Source organism: Aplidium turbinatum, chromosome 18 (assembly GCF_918807975.1).
Source record: "Aplidium turbinatum chromosome 18, kaAplTurb1.1, whole genome shotgun sequence".
Taxonomy (NCBI): domain Eukaryota; kingdom Metazoa; phylum Chordata; class Ascidiacea; order Aplousobranchia; family Polyclinidae; genus Aplidium; species Aplidium turbinatum.
Window position 1 is genome coordinate 9789915 of NC_137489.1, and position 23938 is coordinate 9813852.

General features: G+C 37.8%; 1 protein-coding gene across 2 annotated transcripts; it reads right to left on the minus strand.

Annotated features, from left to right (window-relative positions):
* Nucleotides 1-687: 687 nt before the first annotated feature.
* Nucleotides 688-23938, minus strand: LOC145787797 (PAN2-PAN3 deadenylation complex catalytic subunit PAN2-like). Of its 2 annotated transcripts, XM_082599623.1 has the most exons (30): nt 23724-23938; nt 15140-15263; nt 14235-14407; nt 12955-13074; nt 12467-12548; nt 11567-11691; nt 11323-11361; nt 10751-10864; nt 10148-10329; nt 9944-10062; nt 9328-9510; nt 8859-8984; nt 8452-8574; nt 8045-8176; nt 7572-7736; nt 7187-7274; nt 6623-6778; nt 6346-6452; nt 6089-6175; nt 5275-5411; nt 4728-4861; nt 4186-4225; nt 3815-3926; nt 3564-3700; nt 2869-3079; nt 2468-2639; nt 2071-2222; nt 1653-1746; nt 1427-1493; nt 688-1083 (listed from the first exon to the last, which is right to left on the minus strand). In XM_082599623.1, exons 1-30 carry the CDS (start codon nt 23801-23803, stop codon nt 957-959), a joined length of 3708 nt encoding a protein of 1235 aa, XP_082455749.1. In that variant the 5' UTR covers nt 23804-23938; the 3' UTR covers nt 688-956. The 2 variants fall into 2 exon arrangements, with proteins under 2 accessions (XP_082455749.1, XP_082455750.1); XM_082599624.1 differs by lacking the exon at nt 11323-11361.

Here is a 23938-nt window from a genome sequence, read left to right on the forward strand (position 1 = left end):
AAACCGGGGCGCTACAGCCCCCATTGAGAACCACTGGCTTAGTGGGTAAGCGCACAACTTTATGGCTAGTATAACTTAGTTTAGCTCTCGGGGTGCGCGCTTAAGCAACGCATTTCAAGGACAATTTTTCATTCAGCGGTAGGCCACCTTGTGGATGGAATAATTCAAAACAACTCAACAAGCGAAAACTACGACCTGTCAATCTCGATGACCGCGCCTGCGTTTCAAAGCCTCTGTTAGTATGCAAAACTGCCAGGATTAATCTCTAAAAGATTTCTCAGTCTGGGGACAAAGATTCTCACAATCACTATAAATTGCGTCAACAATCACAAGAAGTTTTCGATTTACTTTCAAGGACTGTCGAGTGTCGTAGATTGATGCTTAAAAACCTTTGTGGAACCAATAGAATAGATAGTATAAAATGTTCAAGCCTCAATTTCAGGCAATTTGTTTTTAACATCAAACTGCTGATACAATAGAATGTTCGGCTAATTTTGCCAATTATTACTTGATAACATGGTTGATTGGTTTTGAATTTTCATCCTCGGACCGACATAGCCTTGATTGGTTATTCCTGGTAGTTTCGCATACTTGTAGAGGCTCTTGAGGCAGGGGCTTGAGACAGCGGACTAACATACACTTTGACTTCACAACGAAACGCCCTTTAAACTCCTGCAACTTCAACGGTAAAGGTTTTGTTTCTTTATTTACGTCAAATCACGCTGTTGCTGGCAGTAAAAAGCTCAACGAGAAACACGATTTAATTTCATTCACAGCTTGACTTGGAATCGAGCGCGACACTTGAAAGTAAAAAAGTAACAGAAAGGTAAAGAAATGAAAGTCCATGACCCAGACTGCCGCCTTAGAATCTGCTTAAAAATCCGCAAAAATCAAGATATTTTGGCGATAAAAACACTTGATCTTCCCTTTTGCATTGTACGTTTTTTTTTTTCATTTTATCCAGCTGGTTCTTCTTCGGGTACTTTCCATTCAAGTCTCCTCCCTTCGTCATAAAGTTTCTTCAAGGTGCTTTGTTTGAATTCCTTTAATTTTTCATCGCTTGATGTTAACTCGAGGTATTTCCTGAGAAAGAAAGCTTAGAATCAGATAATAAAAAATTAAGCTACACTGACACAATAACTATAACAAGCAACACACTAATAACAACAACTGGACAGGCATCGTTTCAAAAATGCCCTAATTAGTTGTAAAGTACGGGTTAATGGGTTAATCCGCCTTCCAGGACCTGGGTTAACGCGTTGTTGACGCAAATAATCATTATTATTATTGTGTTGTCGTCATATAGAGAGGCTTGCGAGCAATCTATCGGGCAGTCAAAATCATGGAAATCCCATATTTGGTTGAGATGTCAAACCAAGTCCCAGTATCGTGCCATTGCTCATGCAAAATAATGTAGCAGTTTTACCGGTATAACTTCAGAGCGGTCCTCGCGTCTTCGATGCTGTCGTGCATATCTTTCTGTATCTTTTCCTCTGTTAATTAAGGTTGAGTTTTAGTTAATAGACAAATACACAAAGACACAATCCTATTTACAGATCGTTATGGCCTGTTTAACATGATAGTTGGTGACATGTCTTTATAACACAGCGTTGATTCTCTATCAAGATAGCACAAAGTATGCTGCCACTTACTCAGGAAATACCAGGCAAGAAATCTCAGCGAAATAAAACGCTTTCGAGGCATGTGGAAAAGGTGGACTGTGTCTCTGATCTGATTGTCAGGTACCTGAAAAACATAAGAACTAAGGCTAAGACCAAACTGAAAACTTGTTTAAGAAGTGCAAACAGGCCGAGGACCTCGGTTTACTAATTGACAAAACTGAGTTGCAATCACATTTCAAATACCACAAAAAATGACAATAAGTTTTTCCTCCATAATCTCTGGTAGAGTCGCTGTGTCATCTAACAACCAGCGGCAAATTGTTTGTTTAAATAAGTTTAAGCCGGTTTAATCCGGCTAAAAAAATACAACTTTTGAACGATTTCATTAAACATGATATAAAACAGAACACAGTTTCGTTTTGAATGGCCGTTAGTCAGTTAAACTTACGTAAATGTTGATCACTTTAAAGTCTTTGCTTAGTCCATGTCCGACTATGACGCAACCACACTGGATGAGATAGCGCAGCTTGCAGTATGTCAGCTTCAGGGTAGACAAGTGCTTGGAGGAAATCATTACGTCTAGGTCTCCAGGCTTGATGCCTACAATAAACAGCAATATTGCTCTTTTTCACATTGATCCAACGTCTAATGTTAAATCAGTGTAAAAAAGTCCAATTTTTCTAGCCAGTTATAATTTCCTATCACGTACAGTGATACTAATTCATAGATTATAAAAAGTAAATACGAATAAATTCACATTCTAAAGATATTTTCGGAATTCCCTACTGTTTAAAATGCTTTATTTCTTTTTGATCAACTGCGAAACACGATGGGATTGGTCTTACCAGAGAATTTGGTGAGGTAGTCCACAACTTGTTCTTGCGTTGCTATGTAATCATCGATGAAAGGCTCCCCCTCAAGTGCACCTTCTCCCCTTACCACGGTGACCCGGGCCAACAACAAATGGCTGGGCTTGATGGTCGACCGGGTACCATCGCTGTGCAGCTCCGCTTCTTCCTGTTAAGAAAGAACTGTTGATCGGACAGCCGGAAATAGTTTTTGGTAGGAAACGTTAGCATCAATGCGAGGTCGAAGTTGGCTTAGGATTTGGTCAAAATGTAACTTGTCGCAAATAAAACTTTAGCTGATGACAGTATGCAAAACGTATTCAATCAATCACTGACGTGTAGCCTACGTGTGTACTTTATAACAGTCTTCAATATTTCTAATAGCCTCTCGCACTTACTGCGTTGAGCGTAACAAACTCCGCATCCAGCGCGACAAGGATGCCTTCGTCCTTAGGAATCTCTTCCTCCGAGAGCGGAGTGAAGGTCATCGCGGACTTGGGGCTGAGCTGGTCTATGCTCGAGCTCAGGTGACGCCGCATGCCTTTCGATATGCTTGGTGTTGGTAGTAAGATGTCAGAGGTTAGTGGGAAGTCGACTTGCAAACGGTGCCTAAGTAATAGTAGCGTATGATGGTTTGTTAGTAACAATTGTTGACTGCATAGTAGGAAATTATCCATGATATACCCAAATAACAAATTAGTCATTTTTTACATTGATTCATTTTTACGCTTGCAGAGGTGGAATCAATGCAAAAGATGACTGACTTGCTGTCTGGGTAAATTCACGATCACTATTCAGTTGATCTGCATTGGTTTAGTGTTTTCAGGTAATAATCATTCAAATCTCACGAACTAAACCTACCTGAGTAATACCAAATGGTCGTTCAAAAGGGTTTATTCAATGCAAAACTTAAAATAACTAACTATAACTAATCTTTTTGTCGACAGCCGACACGTTTCTTTTTTACTAGAAAGGCATCTTGTGTCAAACATGGCGGACAAGAGGTTTCAGATAAATAACAAGACATTTCAGATAAATAACAAAATTAAAAAACAACATTTCGATGGGTAACTTGTGCTGTTGAAACCAGTACCTGCCATTGACATCGACACGCTTGTAATAGAACACGCAAGGAACCTTCCATTTGAGATCGAAGTCGACAGAGTCTTCTTTGTCGATCGAGCTGATTTGAAAATCATTGAACAAGTACCACTGCGTATGAGTGACGCCCTGCAAAACAATATCTTTGATCGTAAAACTGAAAAGAAAAAACTTTTTTGCGAACAAATAACACGCATTTGTTCTTGAAATAAGACTAGAATTGCTTCTGTTATCTTTGCTTACTTCCTTGCGCTGGTGGTATTTCTTCCCTACGTTGACATGGGCGACTAAGTTCCCCCCAGTCCTCGGGTCATCAATGTGGGCCACAGTTGCAAACAGTTCGTAGTGAAGCGCACTGTAAAGAAAACATTTAGATCCAAATATTTTTATATTTTTTCGACGTTCAACAACGGCTGGCGTTGTAAGACCTACAGATTTGCTCAAGCAACATAAGCGCAAAGAAAACTCGTGCATTAACTACACTGATATCGTGCTGGTTTGACTTAAGACCAACGCACTGACATGGCAAATGAGTCGACGACTGCATTTGACCACACCGTTCTGTAATTCACCACAACGGTGCCAAGATGAAACACTTCAGCCTGTTGCCTTACCTGGGATCTTTGGATATATCCTTTGGCACTTCGTTAAAATCTGAAATAGAAAAATATCTAAACGTAAAAACTTAAGCTTTCGTAGAAATGTCAGTTTAGTTGAAGTTTTTAAGCGGACAATGTTGTATTGATGTTGAATATTCGAGAACATTATTGACCAGTTGTGTAAGTTCAGCATGACTGAGTAAATATACAGCTGGCAAAAATTGTCGATTTGAAAACTTTTGCTTGCTGGGTAAGATCAACAAGAGCACTTAAAAATGTCGAAATACATCAGGTTGCAAAATCGGTTGCGATATTCGCAATATATGAGAATTGCCATTTACTGGCGCAAACCAACAAATCCTAGACAGCAAATCCCACAGCAAATCAACCGCTTTTTACATTGATTTGCTGTCTGAGATCTTGCTCAACTATTTTCAATCCCGATAGAAAGCTAGATGTAACAGTTTGGCTCCGTGTGGCATTTGCGCCGGCTGGAACATCATCTACTGCAATAGAGCTGCATCAGCTATGATACCTACAAAGAGAGAAATTTGTACCTGAGTCGTTGTCGGATTGAACAATCAGCTGCCCGTCAGAGTCGATCAGCATGGTGAGGTTAAGAGGAACCCAACTGGCCGTGGTGGTTTTCTCAAATGATAAGTCCAGACCTTCTGTTTCAGCAAATACATTCCTGGAATAAAAAAAAAAAAATGAAATCTTATTATTTCTGCGCCATGAAGTCGAAACAGATTTCAGCAGATTTTTGAATCGCATTTTAAAGTTGAAAATGCGCGCGCGTTTTGTAAACTGTAATCTAAAAGACAGATAAAACCAAGCAACCACACGGCATTTAACATCATACAATTAGAGTGAACATAAACTATAAACTACGAACGTTTTCGGCCATACAAGCTAGCCCTTCTCAAGTAACTTGAGTATGGCCGAAAACGTTCGTAGTTTATAGTTTTATGTTCACTCTAATGTATGATGTTAAATGCCGTGTGGTTGCTTGGTTTTATCTGTCTATGGTTAAAGAAAGTCACCTCTCTACCAAAATTGTGTGATCTAAAAGTATTTGAAATACAACGCTAAAAACATCCTTACCAGGCATCACTAGAGTTAGACGAAGTTTTAGTAGGTTTGTTCGATTTGGGACGATTTTCTTTGATAGAGGATCGACGATTGGACTCCTTGTTGGCTGCGAGACGCTCAACTTTTTCTGAAAATAATTCGCTTTGGCTCTGCAAAAGATAACATTTTGTCCTGAACAAGGAAACAATGTTTAACATTGCTGTGCAAGGAATTACGTAAGCAAATATAAGCGAGCCTTGGTCGATAGAAAGCAAAAAGTGGCTGGTTTCTAGTCAGGGAAACACTGTCAACCTGGAGTGGTAAAAAAGGTAGACCCTTGACCCCAGAAGCTCAAACGAAAATATGAGCTTCCACAAGCTAAGGCTGACAAGCTTTTTCAAAAATAACGTCCAACAGACGAATATTTTGTTGAAAATACCGCAAATGTCGATTCAACTAAGCTTATAACGGCCAGATACACCCGGAAACCCTGCAAGTCTACAGAAGTTGAATGAAATTAAATAAAAACTTTTGCTGGCTGAGATGTAGTCAGGTGAAAAACATTGACCTCTTTCAGAGTATTATAAATAAATAGCTACCCACTACCCAAGCCGGTACTTTTTCACATCTGGAAACGTTGCTGGTTGGGTATAGGTCTAGAGGAGAAAACCACAGTTTCGTAAAAGCGTTAGTCTTACAGATGAAGAATCAATCCTTAAATCAATGACGTCAGCAACAATGTTGTTTTTTGCTAATCAGTGGTTAGCATTCAGCAACGACTTAGCCAGTATATCTAAAATGACAACTAAGTTGAGCTGCTGAACAAAATAACAATTGCAAACTCCACCTTCCAGAACTGACAGTCTTCTTCGCGGTGCAAAGAACAATTGAGCGCAAGAATATCGGGCAGAGTTGTCGGAGTCTTTGTTTGAATCTGAAAATAGCAAATTGAAAATGAGATTAAACTAACTTAGATTTGTAAACAATAAAAAAATAATGGTACAACTTTTGTTGTACCTAAAAAAAAGTAATATCTTTTGTAAGAGACACCAAAAACGACACTGGGAGAACAAGTTATTGGTTAGCATTGGCAATCCATATTACCAGAGGTTGATATGTCTCGCTGGCTTTGTCCCATGATTTCGTGTGAATTTGAGAAGATATGCTGTTCTTGATGACATTGCTGAAAGGAACGTACTTTAACGACTCGCCTGCATAAAAAAATTATAATTGTGACTTCAGTTGTTCTACATATTCAGCAGACAACTTACAAAAAAATCCAAACTCTGCAAAATTCCCTGAGAAATGATGCTGATTTTTCGTCGTTTGGCTTTTCGGTCTACGTTTGGCAACAATGAAATTACATATTAGCAACGTGTACCTGGCTTGGTAAGCGAAGAGTAGGTCAGGTTGAAGAGAAACTGAACGGTTTTCCTTTCAGAAGTTTGTCCATTTCGAAACTGATTGAAAATTTTGACTTCGGTTCCAAATAACTTTTCGACGAGGGAACGCATGTCCTTTTCAGTGTTGCCAGTTTCTGCGTGAAATAAGCTCTATGAATGTCGTTAAAAAGGGTAAACCTGGTCACATCTTGCATCAAATCAACGTTAAAGAAGCGTAGTAAATTTTTAATGATAAAATAGGCACAAGCATAAACTTTGAGCAGCTTCAAACCAGAGACGTAACTAGGTGAGTAAGAAAACGCACTACATACAAGGACGAGTGCTACAAAAACTGGAGAGTTTATTACATTTCGGATCAAAGCTAAAGAAATCGTATCAACAGTGCGGCCAGGAAGTCCATATTGCAATGCGAGTATAAAAGTTGCCCTTTTTCATTGTTCCAACAATTGCAGACGTTGAAACCATGTAGAAACTGACAACTTTTGCTGGCTGGGATGTTTTCCCGGCTAAACCTCCAGTCAGGCCTCTGCAATAGCCAATACCTTGTTTGTTTGTGAAGACGTCATCATTTGGTGAATCAATGATCAGATTCTGGTTGTCCGAAACAGCATCAGCAGTCGGGAGGGTCTCCTGGAAAAGTTAAAAAAAAAACTAAAAACAGAATTCAAACATTCAAACCGTTGATTAAACAATTATTTGAAAACCACAGTATACACCGAAAATGGGATTTGAGGCAAAATTGTAACAATTTATCATGTATTGAAAAATAAAATTTTTATTCAATAAACCCAGTTTTACACATAAGTAACTTTGAGAAGTTGCTCAGGCTTGGACAAAGCAGGGCGTTTTTGTCTGAACGGCTTTTTACATTTCTGAAACGTTTTTCGAATGTTAGACCTGACCAATCGTTTCATATAGAAAACATACCGTATGCAGCTGCTGCAGAATGAAGCGATGCCAGCTCTGTATCAGCTGTGCTAGGTTGGAGTTGGCGCCCCCGCTGGTGATTTGTTCCGGCTTTGATGAATTTTTAAGCAGACCAAGAGCAGTAGCCTCGGGAATGGTACGGAATGCCCGCAGGAAGTTGCTTGCCTGCAGAGACACAATCAATCGTTTTATCACCCGAGCCAAGCAAATTTGATGTAGCAGGTTAGGATCCTCCCGCGATCATTTGCTTTTACTTTTGAGTCTTGGAAGTAGATCACCAACTTACGTGAAAATCGGTCACCGGTTTAATATCAAGAAGCATGCGCGTTCGCCATTGCTGTGTATAATAGTGAAACATGTGTTTTAACTTTCGTTGATTTTTTTCTGTTTTGTTACATCAACATACGTTAGTTTCATCCAATTAAAAATCGAATGATAACAAAAGAGGTGTCACATTGAAAAAACAAACAAACCTGAAGAACTCCGCTTCTGGCTGAATCTTGCATATGAAATAGAAAGCCGAGTTCTTCAGCCAAGTCAAATTCTTTGTTGAGGTTGTGATGAGATTGCAACCCGCATCGAAGAGGTTCGATGAAGTACAAAATCTAGACACAATATCACGTAAAAAAGCCAAGTCACCCTGCAAAGCGATTTAGACATTCCCTACACCCTTCCTTGATAATTCCCTTCGTCCTTCCATCATGCAAATGATTTAAGCCTTAAAGCCATAACGACTTTCTTGCTGAATGTGCAAGTGCAAATCTTTCTCCCAAAAACCTCAATAATAGAACGAAAAAAGTTTATGGTTATTTAACAAATATATAGGCCTACTTGTAAATAGAACGAAACTAGAACGTAAATGTTAGTCAATAGAACGTACTTGAAGCATGCAGTTGCAGTAAGCATTGGGTATGTTGGGCTCCAATCCGGCGAAGTTAGTTTTGTTGTAGTGTTGTATCATCTCATTCTCTTCTTCGCCAAGTTTTGAATATTTAAACACAACCTGGAGAAGACATTGGAAGTTAAGTTGGCGGTCAAGAATTGAACAGCCTTGTACAACAACATGTATGGGCATGCAATCATGGTCATCTAAAATTTCATAGATTACAATTAGAGTAGGCTAGTAGAATTTCACTTTTGAAGTGAAGCATACTGAAAATGTTGCGATTACAAAAATGAAGAATGAAACGCGAGGACAAACAAGTAACTTTAACTAGAGAAGTACAAACTTGCAAAGAAACCTCAATGGCGATAACTAGCGTTAAGTTTGACATTTTAAGTTTTCACCTTCCGATACTTCTTAGGGACCATGTAGAGGTGCGGTTGTTCATCTCTGCCCAGTGGTGAGTCGGGCACGGCTGCTTTTTTACCTTTTTGATCTTTTATCGACATGTCTTTCAATTTGTATGGCACCTGCGATAATGTACGAAATTGAAAAACTGACACTTAAAAGGAAGAATCATTTAAATGGGGTTGGGATAGATTGAAACACACAACTAACTGCACACTCACTAAAAATAAAATTAAATGCATTAGGTCTTTTATTTTTTCATAAATGTGTAAAAAACTTCTTTGTATTCTTTCAATCGTGATAAGCAATCTTTTTGAAAAAAGACCATTCAATGCTTTCGGGTAGGTTCGAACCAGCAAGATACAGCTTATCATTCCAACAACTAACGCAACACAAATGACAAGCATTTGAAAATATTTACTACTATACTTTAAAAATAAAAAAAACTTGCAAAGTTGGGGTGACCTGATTTCTTCGACGATTGCCGGGATTAGGGGCATACCCAATCCCGTGGATGACCTTCATTGTACGTAGAAGGTCGGGATCGATGGGGGGCGGGCGTCGACTGACGGGGACACACTTGGCGGCTGGCCAATCAGAAAACAGAGGTTCTTGCGTGCGCGGCATTGGTATCATTGATAGCGAGAACTGAAACGGTTCAAATTTTGAAAAAGTTGCTTGTACAAGTTATAGCCAATGAGAGTACACAAGGACAGTATGACTTGCTTCAAGCATTTGGTAACTGAAGATACTCACGAATGACTTACCAATACAGGCGTTTGTTAAAAATAACTAAAGTAAACCGAAGCGCAAACAAATAAACTGTGCTTTAAAATTTGATGCTACTCCATTGTTCTCAAGTTAGATTTGAATAAAAATAAACAAGTTTATCAAAAGCGACTTCAGATAAAGACTTTATACTAAAAAACAAAACAAACAAGCTTATCAAGCATACGCCTAGTAAAAATATCTCGACAAAGCTTGTCTAAATCCAGTAGCAGCTTAGAAGCAGCGCAAACATACATCTCTTCACCGGCTTAACAACCAGAGAAGTTCTTGATGGGCACCATTCACAACTCACCCGTAGGTCGTCGATGCTCGTTGGCTCACCCTGCTGGCAGAAAGTACCAAATTCCGGCGATTTTTGAATGTGATTGAACGATGGGTTGGTTGAGGCAGACCACAGGTGTAAACATCCACCTGGCAGAGACAATAAACTCATATTTCCACTTCTTTCGAAAGAGGATTTCAAACTAAGACGCAATATTAAGACAAGAAAAGATACCTGAATCGCCGAAGGCAAGGCCTTGAGTAGAGCTCGAGACGTCTATGTTGATGATTGACGTGCCTGGTAAGTTGGCTTGGTAAATTGGCGTGTTTGGTGTCACTGTGGCATTGTCTTCGATCAACAGGAACTGGCCACTTTGTGAAACGACGAGCATTCTTCTTGTGTAGGTTGATAGGAACCTGTACAAACAGCACTGCTAATAAACTGCTACAATTCTTGCACAGTACACGGTTTAGATGCTGGAAAGGACAGGAGCTGTAAACAGTAGTAGAAAATAGCCACTGATGCAATTATAAGTGCGATCATGATCAACTGAGTAGACAAACACGAAGGCGTTGGCTGACGCACGAACACAAAGAACAGTTTGTTCCTCAGCAAGCTAGGACCACAAAGTTCTTATTGGGTTAAAAAAGAAACAAAACAAAAGGTTAAACAAAAAAGGCAGTTCGTTGTGATACAATAGTGAGACATCAGTCATTTACAAAACTTAGTTTGTAAAATTAAACTAATTTAAGTGAACAAAAAGTCAGCTTTCGGAATGAACGATCACGTAATTAAGCAACATTTTATTATTGATAAAGGTTAAATAGCTGCTGCTACCTTAGAAATGAAGGTTGGATCGCACATTGTATGGGCGTGAGGGCTCTCATCATTCGGAGGTCATACATCTTCACGTAGCGATCCAGGCTGAGATGGGAGCCATTGCCTCCAGATCTGTGGAAATTGATAAACAAATGAAACGTTTTGGGTTGGACGTTTTCGTGAATAACTTGAGATGCAAACGAATCAGTTCGTGTTTGTCCGTTCAGTTCAAGAAAGTAAAAAGTACCAGTAAAAAGTACCCGCTTGCATTCAACATCGATAACTTCAAAATTTTGTATGGTAGAAATGGAAATACAAGATAGCAAAGTAAAGTGTGCAATACAAGGTGACAAATAATTTATAAATGTAAATATAAAAAATAAAGCTGGTCTTTTCAACAGATTGTGGTGTGCTGCCAAGACGAATTCAATAGACGCTCAAATATTGCGTTGATCACAAGCAATGAAACCAAGAAAAACGTGTTTGAATGCTATCGGTGGATGTCGTGTGGTGCAACGTAAAATCTGGCAAAACTCTACACAAACAGCACAAGATTGTGCAAAAGTGTTGTAAAACACGCGCAGACTTACTCGTACGATCCTGGAGCGTAGAATAAGGCATTACGAAACCTAAATACTTTAAAAATACAATCGCCATTGCTATTTTCAAAAATATTATCGCCATTGCATCACTATTAAAGGAGTGAATTGAGATATGCGTGTTGAGTAGCTAATGGTCTTCTAACAGCGATAATTTATATAACATAACACCTTCCATAACTGGATTATAAGAAAAGGAGCCGCCATTAGGAGACAAAATACTATGACAAATTACCCAGGTCGCTGTGAAAACCCGCAGGTGATCAAAGTATGTCCGCTAGCGTCAAAATCTGAGATGGTCCCAGAATGGGCGTCCAAGGTGTGCTGGATTTTCAAAGAGTCGGGATCACGGAGCATAACCTAAGAAAACAAATTGCAAAGTATAAGTGCCGTATTAATTATCGCCATTGTCATGTACAGTGCCAAGGAGCATAGTTTGATTGTGGATGTGGCGCTATATAAATGTTATTATTATTATAATCAAGTTTATCTCAATTTAAGCTCACAAGACTTAGCAAAAATATACAATAATTAACAACATAATGTATAGAACAAAACAATTGCACATGCATAGTTTGCAAGTCCGTTTAGTCCAGCCATAAAGCGACAGAAAAGAATTATCCCAAATGGGTAATAACTATTTCATTTATTGATATATTCCAAGCTTGGTTGTTCTGTTACTCAAATGTTCAAAAATATCATTCTCTGGATCTTGAACTTATTTTGTAAAAGCAAATTGAAGTGGTAGGATACAAAGGCAGTAACTACGCACATCGCATAATGCTTTGAGTAGAAATCGCACCAGAAATGTCGTGGTGCGATTTGCACACAACGTACATTTTCACACCACACATGTGACACGTTCAAGAAAAAAAGATAAATTATAGAATACCTGGGCGAGGCGACTACCAAAAATATAGAGAAAAACCGGAGAAATACCGTCAGAAATGAGCGGAGTGACGGTAGTTAGTGATATTAAACTGTCTCTTTTTTTCAATGAAAGTTGGGGTGGAAACTGCACCATTTTAGCAAGTCAAATTTAGGGCCACAACATATGCACATTGCACACTGACAGCTTACGTGGGCGAATAACTACGGTAATCTAAAGGCCAGTACAACAAGAGCACACGCTTACTTTTCCATTGAATCCACCACAGCATAGATACTTTGATGTTGTACGGAAGATCGCTGTTCCTTCATCTTCAAGCTGGGGAATGCTGAGCAGAACAAAAATAAGGTGAGTGGACGATTGCATGCCAGGCCAGAAAAAAAAATAAGATCACTTTTACATTAAGGATCCTGCTAGCTAGGTGATGCATAGCAAAAATTGTTATGTAACATATTGTTGTCTTGGTGAGTAGCAATAGCAGTGGATATAGTTATTAATAAGCTATGATTGTGTCAGACTGTACATATCCCGTAAGCAATTTAGTGGTGTTAGTGATTATGATTTCGTAAACATAGAAACCTTGAGCATTTACAAAGTAGCAACCAACAAACACAACAGTTTGAAACAGAAAACATGACCAAACAAACGACGGTTGTGCTTCCCACATTGTTCTATTACCATTTCGTCTTTAAAATTCAAAGTTATTCTATCAGACCAACAATTTGCCTTTCTACCTGTTACTGATGGAAACAGTATTGAGATCAACTTCCACCAAAGCACTATTCTTTCCTGCCAACAGCACATTCGTTTCTTTGCGCATTGTCATGCATTGGGTGTCTTGGAGGATTTCATTTCTGAAGAAAACGTATTGAAAATTGCTAACCATAAAGGGTATACAATAAAGTTAAAGACACGGACCAAGTAGTATCAGGCAACTGTACTTGCCTATACAAACTTGGACTATCTGTTTTTGCAGACAAGTCCAGTTTGGTTTATTTAAATTTGTATTGAAAACGTCCACTGTTTGTATTTTAAATCGCAAAAAAAAAACTTCGTTAAACATTCGTTAAACTTTAATTTTACAGGTATTAATGTTTTATCTTTCAATTTCTTAAAATTTTCAATGGTAACAGTAACAAGTGTTTCTCTTTAGTGATTCACTCATATATGATTAAAACTTCATTTCAGACTTGGACTAGGGGCATTCCATTTATAATCATCAGATTTTTTCAAATTTTGTAACCACTAATCGTTTAAATTTTAATTTTTTTTGGGCATCTTTTTCTCAACACTCCGAAATATTCCCCCAAAGTTATCATATCAAAAATAAATTAAGAAAAACTTTAAACCTAAATTGCCATTTGAAATGTTCATCTTAGCATAATTTTAATTGCAAAAATAAATTTCTTGGGTCTTAAATTGGTAAAATGCATGTTTTCATTGTGAAAATCGTTCAAGGTAAAGACTTATTGCCAAAAAATGAAGGTGCAAAATGAAAAAATGGCTGTGCTCAGCTCCCAAAATCTTACTAGTGGCCGAAAATTCAGTGCTCTATCTCGGCCCCCAATAAAGATATTTTTTAAATTTTTTTTTGCTATTTTCATCATTTTTTAGTATGTACAAAATATGTCAAAATAAGCAAAATCTGTGACTAGTGGTTACAAGGGGTGTTTGATTATAAATGGAATTACCCACTAGCAATTTGCACCACTGAGAAATTTCCGCACATCAAATGTAAAAAAAAATAGTAGTTACAAATTTACAATAAAATAATTCGTAAGAAAAAGATAAACCCAAAACCCTAATGTACACCAAAGCGTCGACAGATATTTCTGAACACGTTCGCCATCAAACGATTTTCAATACAAAATTTCGTGGCATTAAAATTGTTTTCAAAAAATGTTTGATGAGAATCGATCACTAAAACAAGCAAAAAAACATAAGACGATGCATATCACAACTCACAAGCAGAACCGCATTTTCGTACACACCAATTTTCTATCATTTGACTTACTTAAATGTAAACACGGGAAGCCCTCGATTCAAGGAACATCTCAAAGTATCCTTTGTCAAGCCTAAAACTCGTTCTCCAATGGATAAAATTTCAACCACTGGATAATTTCTCGGATGTATTTGAAACGAGGTGTATTTTTGAGCAGATGGTCCAAAGTATGACGTCATGTGTCCCTGGAATGCATATAATTTAAATGCAAATCAAAATCAAGTATGTAATCAGTGTTGTTTTTGTTTTTTTATAACTGAGCGATTGGAAAAACATTGCCCATTCGAATTACATGCAATTTTTTTTTAATATAGCAACTCAAGCATTATATTCAAAGCGATGATACCATAAAATTATCTGTTCAATGTGCGATATCGGTTTATTCATTGCACATCAGCTTCCTTTATTAGTTAACATAGTTACTCTATTACAAATAGTATTTTGTTACTGCGTATTAGCAGTCATCGGTAGCACGCAACATTGCTTGCTCATTTTGAATGAACACATGTCAAATCTCACATGTCAATTGTCGCCATTCAAAACAGACCAGTTACAGTATTCGTTTACACGTGAAGAAAACTGTGGTATGAATTTAAAATATCACACCAGTTAGTCCGTATCACACTGATTTCAACATGCCAGCTCACAATATCACATGGTGATTTGTTATACTCAAAACATGAGAATCACGCTACTTACCTTTTACTTATTTAAATTAAATTTGAAAACTTTAAATAACTACTGGTAGCAACAAAATTAAAAAAAAAATAAAATAAAAAAATCAAACGGCATTCAAATATGAGCTTTATCCACATTCAGCAAACAAAACACCTAAGTAACTTTAATTTTATACAAATAACGTTAACGTTAGCACAGTACAAGAACTACTTAGACTACATTATGTTATCAGCAATTACCCCTTGATTTCCAACCCATAATAATTCATATGAAGCATCGAAATGAACTGAGTTGGCGGCATATCGTGGTGAGCCGTCAATTGCAACTATATTAAGCTCAGCATATTCTCCAGCCATCTCCATTCTGGAAACAAAAACATCAAAAGTTTATAAAGCATCGCATGCACAAAGGGCAAATCCTTACAACGCCATTCAAATAACTCCAATCAAATGACCTCTCCGTATCACCATAAGCCTATCAGTGACCGAAGCCCGAACGGCTCCTTGATGTAATCACTCCTTACCTGAAAGTCGATTTGGGATTATGACCAGCTACTGGAATCAAGCGTGCCTTGTTCACTGATCTGCCTTTTTCGTAAGTTGTTTTTAATCAAACTGTGTGATGAAAACTGGGCCCTTAATTTGATTAGTCGGTGACTTAGATATCCAATAAACAGCAGGTGCCAAAACTGACACAACAAAAAAGGTGAATGGGTGCTAATTGCTAAAACAGTTTGGCTGGCTACTTGCAATAGAAAGCTAAGAAGATTATACAAATAAAACCAGAGCTCATATACATTATACAGGTCTAGAAATGAGTTTGGTCGAGTAGTCGAATCTATTCTAGAATAGTTCTGCCAATTCTAAAATATCGAATCCGTTATCTTTCAGGCGAAGAAAAAGATGCAAAATTTATTTAAACGCTTGTTTTTTTTTCAAAATTAATAATGCGATGAAAACTTAGGTTGTTTTTTGATAAAAACAATCAACTTTGGAGCGACCTGGCGCTTGTTGGTTTTGTTGGCTCTTTTTTCTTCCCACAAAAATAGGAGTTAAACTGACTGGTAAAAGCGGCGGTGGCATACCCTTGTGGCATGAATTAGTGGTGCGATACTGACAAGCCCAGCCTCATGGGCGAAACACGTGTATATCGCTGTCAATTCTTGCTACAAACGGCTGCTGAGTAACATAATTCTTTAAGTTAAAAAAAGATCAAACAGAGAAGTAGAACAAGATAAAGCAAACAAAAGCTAATTGTGGTGCATGGAGTCCACACATATGATGTTACCCAAAAGAGAAGTGGGTTACCAGACAGCAAAATCTATCTTTTTTGCACTGATTCAACGTCTGAGAACGTTAAATGTAAAAATGAAGGATTTTGCTGTCTGGGATTAATTGAAGCGTTGACTGATAGAAACAAAGAGTTGTGGCATCAAAGGCTGTCGCGCTGCTTGTGCCATGGTATTGACGTGCCAGCAACAATGCAAACGATTGCATCTTATTGTGTTGTTCAAGAAATCACAGCAGAACGCTGATAAAGTTTAATCCACCCAACACAAAGCATGTGTTCGGTGTTGTTCTCGAAAGCTCCGCTTGAACGTTTTTGGCCAGTGCAGTGAGCATGTGCTTCGTTTGAAGCTTGTTCCTTACAATATTTTTTAAGCTAGGTTTTCCCATTGACGTGAAATGCCGTCTCAGCTTCGAAATCACAACGAATTCATTTCATCGTGTTATCATAACATATCAATCTTACAACGCAGAAAGTGCCGTAACATTCAATGTTTGCAACATTTTCATTTCTTACTGTCAATCAATCAATGTTTTATTTGTCAGTAACAGGAACATAGGTACATGTTTGAAAAATGCAAGTACAGTAATATACACAATGCAAAAGTTACACAAGTTCCCATACCGACAGGGAGACAACGAGACGACCATACGGTCTACTGGTCAATTGCCACCCTACGGAAATGACGATTTTGCCATATAAAATAAGCTTTAAAAATAAAATAAAACGTTCCCGCGCTTCAACATACGCACGAAAAAAAAACATATTCAAGATAACGTAGGCCTAAATACAAAATTCCAAGAAGCAAGCAGAGATTAATCAATTAAGTTTCCGACTGAACATGTTATATTGCATATGAAATTGACATTGTAAAACAATATTTGCAAAAGCTTCAGTATTCAAAACATATGTGAAAAAAGCTTCATGTCTTTATGCATACTTTTACTGCTATAGAACTGCGCAACTGACTGTGTCATTTAAGAAACATTTCAGTAATATATTTTTCACGTTGAATCAACGTAAACGGCCAATTTTGCTGTCTGGGAATCTCAAGCATAGCTGTCAGGTACTTTTTAATTTGCAAACAAGAATATTCAACAAAATGCAAGGGTGTTAAAGGAATATTACATGTTTCCGAAAATGTACCAATTGTTGTTAGATCGCAAGAGAAAAATAACTGAATCGGATGTCACGACACGACACAAACCAGCGAACAGTCCCGTGCGTTATCCGGGTAAGGGTTTCAAAACTTAAATGAAAAATCATTATGCCATAGGCGTATATGTCATGGCATAAACGTAGCGTCATGTGCGTCAGATTATTATTGAACTAAGTCAATTCCAGCAAACGAGAAGAATTCACCAACGAACACTGAAAGCAATTTTTTACTTGCAGCTCAAACGATCAATATCGTAAATGCACTGTTTGTATACTGTGCAACATTTTGCACACGACTGTCGTTGCGTAACGTTGATTTAACGCCTTGGAAGACACATGGCGAAACCTTTGCGGACATTGCCTTTGCGCATTTCTTCAATCACATTTATTGAAATAGGTTACAGAAATTTAGTAAAATTGTGTCACTAGAATCTTTGCGCGCAGTACCCATCAGCATGCACTACAAACTAGTCGAAGCTTTATTATTGTTGATTCGGTATAGGAAACGGAGGCTTGAACAGCGACGAACCAACTACAACGTTTTGGCGACACTTTCTGATTCTGCCACTTTTTGGTTCACAATCAGTCGCTTAACGGAATGATCTATTGAGGAAAACTTATTCATTTGTTTTAAACAGTTTTTGCTTTTGTGAGTGTATTTGTTGTGGGCTACTGTGAAGCAACAAAAAACATTTCTAAATACAAAAAGGGACCAATTACCAGGCATTGATTATAAAATAGTTTTGTTGACAGTAACAACTCAATGTACTAAACCAGGGCTACTCAACTTATGTTAGCAAAGATCCATTTTGACAAGTTGAATATTTTTGCGGTCCGGTGAATATTTCATAGGCAACAACAAAAATTAAACAACCAGTAGCCTATGAGCACCGAAACACTTTTCAGGTAGTATATAACACAACTTGGATTTTTAGTTTCAGTTAGTGGCCTACTGCAGTCGGACAGTTCTAGCATGCTCTTGGTTATGGTGAAGAGAAAGAAGCAGATGCAATTGCACAGGTGTTGGCTGGTGAATTGAAAGACTGATATAGAAACAAACATGTTAAAATAAATTAGAAAATGACTCATTAGAAGCCAATGATGACTCTCCTCCCCGCATTAACAAAAGAAGCCTTGGACATGGGTGAAACAACCACACCTTCAAACTATGCGTCACAAAAAAACAAAAGATGAAGATTTTTCTGATGTACTACACAAAACAATTGACCTAAATGAAACCTATTGTAAGCTAAGAAAATAAGTCAACAGTTTTGAAATATTTTAAACCAAAATCAAACTTTTAATTTTGTATCAAACTGTTTATGCTGCTAAGAAACAACAAGGCTAACCATGCTATGTGTAGCTTCATGATTAACTTTGTGAAGAAATGGCAAGATCTTGGAAAACTGAGTGTTTGCGAAAGTAACGCTTTTGCGATTTTAATTTACATATTAGAAATAGTATAATAAACAATGAAAAAATATCTTAATCAGAATCAGTAATATTATGAGCGTTTATACTTTTTATTGCTTTGAAAAACATTAGGTTTTTAAACTGTTAATCTGAAAAAGTACATTCTACAATACATCCAATTTTAACACCATAATTCTAAACAAACAAAACACCAAGCAAACAGAACAAACAAAACAAACAGACATTGTAAATTTTAACAAACCAAAAATTTCTATTTTGACTTAAAGGGAATGGCAAAAAATAAAAATGTGTAGCCCACAAAATATGAAATAGGGGGGTCTATTCACATGCATCTTCCATTGGGATCATTCTTAAATAGCCTAATCCGTGCTTATATTGAAAATGGAAATATATAATTGGAAATGCATTAGGCTATATTATTAGGCTGTGGCTATATTTACACCATATAGTGGAATAATAGCCTCAATAGTGTTGCCAGATAAGGAATTCAGCCCTGATTTGAGAAAAGTTTAAAGGTGTTGAAAACAAAAACTTGTATTTTGGAAATTTTTGTAGTCCTTGGCAAAGATCAAAACCCTAAGGTTATTTTTAACTCTAACCCTTCTTAAATTTAGTCCTAACTCTGGCAACACCTGATTGTAACCATGGCAACAAGTACATGTAAAAATAGCCATTTTGATATTACCGTATTATTACTTTGACAATGCATTTGATTCCATGTTGCTTTCATTAAGCAGGGTTCGACCTTAACTTTTTTTGCACTGGCCAACTGGACCAGTGGCTCACCATTTGCACTAGTCCGCACGAGATCGCACTGGTCCGTGCCGTTTACTGATAAAAACAAGATTGTCGTGAGAAGCACGAGGCCAACCCAGGGAAAACCACCTTAAAACGACAATAATGAATGGTGGCAATAACATGGAAATATACAATGGCAATAACAACAGTTTATCTAAGCAAGACATTCAATCTACGTTGAGTCTTCAATGTACTTGGGGCTCTTCTTCAATTTCTGAATCCGATGATGGGTCATAATCGGAATCTGATGACGGGACGATCACGGGGTCAATGGGTCATAATCGGAATCCAATGTGCGTTTGTCTGGCCTTGTAAACACATAGCCAGTGTCGGGCCTTCTTGACCTCACAGATGTATGGCAGGTTTGGGGTCGAAACTAGGCTACCAGAGCTCACATGTTGTTGCGATTACCCTTTTTCTTATGATTTAACACCGTCACATGATGTTGCGATTGCTTTTTTCTTACGATAGTCGGCTACATAGCCGAGTGGTGAGAACTAGGGTGCGGTGAAAAATTAAAATTTTAGAATTTCAACAAAAAGTATGTCTTCAATGGTGGCCCTACACCTAAAAACATGTCTGATGGTGTTTTGGAATTGTTGCACCCCTAACTGTCCGTGCAACCTTGGAAAGTTGTATGCGGGGGGCCCAAAATCATAAAAAATAGCATAACTCATGATCCATGCGTCGTAGAAAGTTAATTTTTGGCTCTATGGAATCAGAAACACCATGTTTTTATTTGTTCCAGGAGAACTTTTAGCTCTAAGAGCAATAGAATTTAAGTTATGAGTAAAATCGAATTTCAGGCCCAATTATCTCACTGGTCATGAAATTTCACAAATTATTGCATTTTGTTTCATCACTTTTTATGTCTCAAATAACTTGAAATTTTGACAATTGCACTTTGTTACATCACAATCACACAACTTGGTAAAAGAACAAACCGGAAAAACTTCAATGTCTACAAAATTGGAAGAACACTACGTTGTTGTGGGTGAGCCAGAGGAAGTTTATTTGACACACTTGACAACAAGCAATAGTAAAGGAGAAACACTTGCTGAAAATTTGTATAATGTCTTTTCAGGAACTGATCTGGAGCATAAACTGAAAATTATTGGTTCTAATGGAACTGCTGTGAACACTGGCAATATCCAATTATCCATGGCTGTATTGTAAACCTGGAGAGACACCTTCAACGCCCATTGCAATAGCTAATTTGTTTACTTCATTGCGATGATTTGCCATCACGACATGTTTTCTCCTTACTAGATGGTTGCACAAAAAGTCCTGACAGCTTTTCAGCTGCAATTGGAAAAGAAATTGGCAGTTCAGTTTCCGAATGGCCTATTGCAGAGTTTCAGCCACTTCCATATTCCACTTTCCCGACTTTACCAAATGACGTTACTGATGATCTAAGTTCAGACCAATTCTACGTTATAGAATTTGTTGGTGCATCATTTTAGGAGAAGTGGATGAGGATTTGAGATTTATGGAAGTAGGACCTATCGTGCACCCTCGGTGGTTAACTCTTGGATGTAGAATTCTTCGAAGATATGTTTCAACTTCAACACCATCCAAGAACCTTAAAGTTTTGGCTGAATTTTGTTTGAAAGTATATTTTCCTTCTTGGTTTGACATCAGACTGAACAACAAGATTTCTGATGGCAGTAAGAATTTCTTCAGAATGTTGCAGCGTGTTATCAAATTTTCAAATCAGCAAGTAAAAGATGAGGCCTTGAAAACTCTTCAAAGAAATGCTTATTTTGGCCACCACGAAAACATCTTGCTTGCAATGTTGTGTGACGAGGATGATATTCGAAGATTGGGTGTAAATAGAATACGAGCATTACGAAATGACTCTACTTCTGGAAAATGTTCTGGATGGCATCGAGAAGAAGAAGATGTGATTGTTGAAGATGTTGGTAATTCCAACCATGCAATTCGAAAATTTCTTTTACCAAAACTTAATGTCAAGGCAAAGTAAATTATTCAAGTTTCCGAACATGACTAAGTTCACTTTTAGTGAGTCACATAATAACTACACTAAACATCAGTAAATAATATACCGTAGCCTATATTCAAGCGGGTGGTAGGCTTGAGTGAAGAGTAACTTAGTTTTCTGTCAAAACCCAGACTAGGTTTAATAACGAACAAAGACGCACCAGTATGCTTGCAACTTGTAGCCAGAGTTCATATGCCCTATAGAAATGTTTTCATGCAGTAGAGCGTTGTCTCATACGTACTCGCCACACGACCAATTCATCCCGAGTAGAAGAAATTGCGAAAGATAACAGATTAAATAAAGTTCCATCTGGCTGCAACCTGTGTTCAGAATGCATAGCAACTGTCCTGTGGAGATGTGCTAATATCAAGAGTAGTAGAGCGTTGTCTCGCACATCTCCACACGCGTACAAACAAAACAACATATTTTTCTGTTCAATATAACGTTTTGTGTGAAAAGCATTGCCCTACCTACCAAGCTGATACAATCTGCAAACTTTACTTGGAATAGCACCTAAATGAACGGGCGCCACAGTGCTCTGCACCTAAATATCCAGACGCCACAGTGTGCGCGCCTATTTGACCGGCGCCTAACTGTCTGCGTCTAAAAGACGTGCTGCATGACAAACCTTTGAGTTTAAAGCATCCCTGTCGCAATCAAGAGTAGAGAGTCATATCAAGCTTGTTACTGAAGCTGCTGGAGCAGTAGCTGGTTTTGAAAAACGAGATAGCATGATACGCCAGCGAATCAAATCAAGAAAACTTATGAAAAAGTTTCATACTAAGCATCAATTTATGTCGACAAACTCTCTTAGAAAAAAAATTTGACAACACATCATATTGTGTGTGTACTGTGTAATTTAGGCTACTGCTTATAATTAATGTCCACACGTTGATTATTCAAGTGACAACATTTAAAAAGCTTAGCTTAAGTACCGGTAATTAGCCCAAACTACAGAATTTCTTGTCCCAAAGTTATTTGAGCGCATCATACACAATTTTGCATCATTGTTTTGTACAGTATAGGCTACTATAAGCCAGTGCTCCATTATCAAAATTTGAAGGGTAAGCTCAACAGTCGAGCACTGACACATGACATAAATAAAAAAATTTCTTGTTTAAATTTTGTCATTGGTTTGTCCAAACTTGTTCAATGTTGTCCATTTTGTGATATTTTTGCCCATAATATGTCTCAAATTTAGATATTTGAGCATAACTTAAATTCTATTGCTCTTGGAGTTAAAAGTTCTTTTGGAACAAATAAAAACATGGTGTTTCTGATTCCATAGAGCCAAAAATTAACTTTCTACGACGCATGGATCATGAGTTATGCTATTTTTTATGATTTTGGGCCCCCCGCATACAACTTTCCAAAGTTGCACGGACAGTTAGGGGTGCAACAATTCCAAAACACCATCAGACATGTTTTTAGGTGTAGGGCCACCATTTAAGACATACTTTTTGTTGAAATTCTAAAATTTTAATTTTTCACCGCACCCTAGTGAGAACCCTGGAACGGCAATCGAACGGGCGCTGGTTCGACACCGGTCAAGAGCATGCAGCTGTGTCCGGACACTTAAAGGCATGCCTGAAGGTGGACACGAAGATTGGCTGCCTTGCCTTCCCGTCCACTTAATCTAAATCTTCAACCACCGGGTGTAAGCCTGAATACAACAAACAAAAAACTCTTCTTACGATTTAACATGCACGGACCATGTGTTTTGTTGTTTGAAAAGAAGCGCCAACGAGAACCACGCATTCTAAATTATCAAACGACATAATACGATGATATTTTCGCAATGGACAGTCGGACCAGTGCAAAACGATTCGTACAGGTCCGCGGGGAACTCGCACTAGACATTGGCCAGAGAACCAGTGCTAAGATCGAACCCTGTTAAGATATTCGACGACAAATATTTCGGCAAGGAATGCCATTGTGACTGTATAAAAAATCTATTCCACAGAAATTACTTTATTGCAATGGCCAACTGACCATAGGCTACTGTGCTGAGAGCAGTGCCAGTGCAAGAAATTGCATGTTAACTCATTTGGCAGCATGGAAGAATGTTAACTGCATGGCATCATATAAAAAAACAAAAAAAGCGACAAGTTTGTCAACATAGCCTATACAATTATTATACATACGGTGCAGTTGGCATAGTTGATAAGGCAGCAGGTGGTCCAGAAGAATGGGGATGAAATTCAGGAGGTCCAACAGAAAACATATTGAATAAATTTGTAAGTACTTTCACTAATACTTTGTTTTCGTTAATTTGGTATTGCAAACATTTTTCAAGCTTCAGCTCAAGACAACCTCACACTCCGAATAGAAGAAGTTGAGCAAAATTTGTATGATTGAA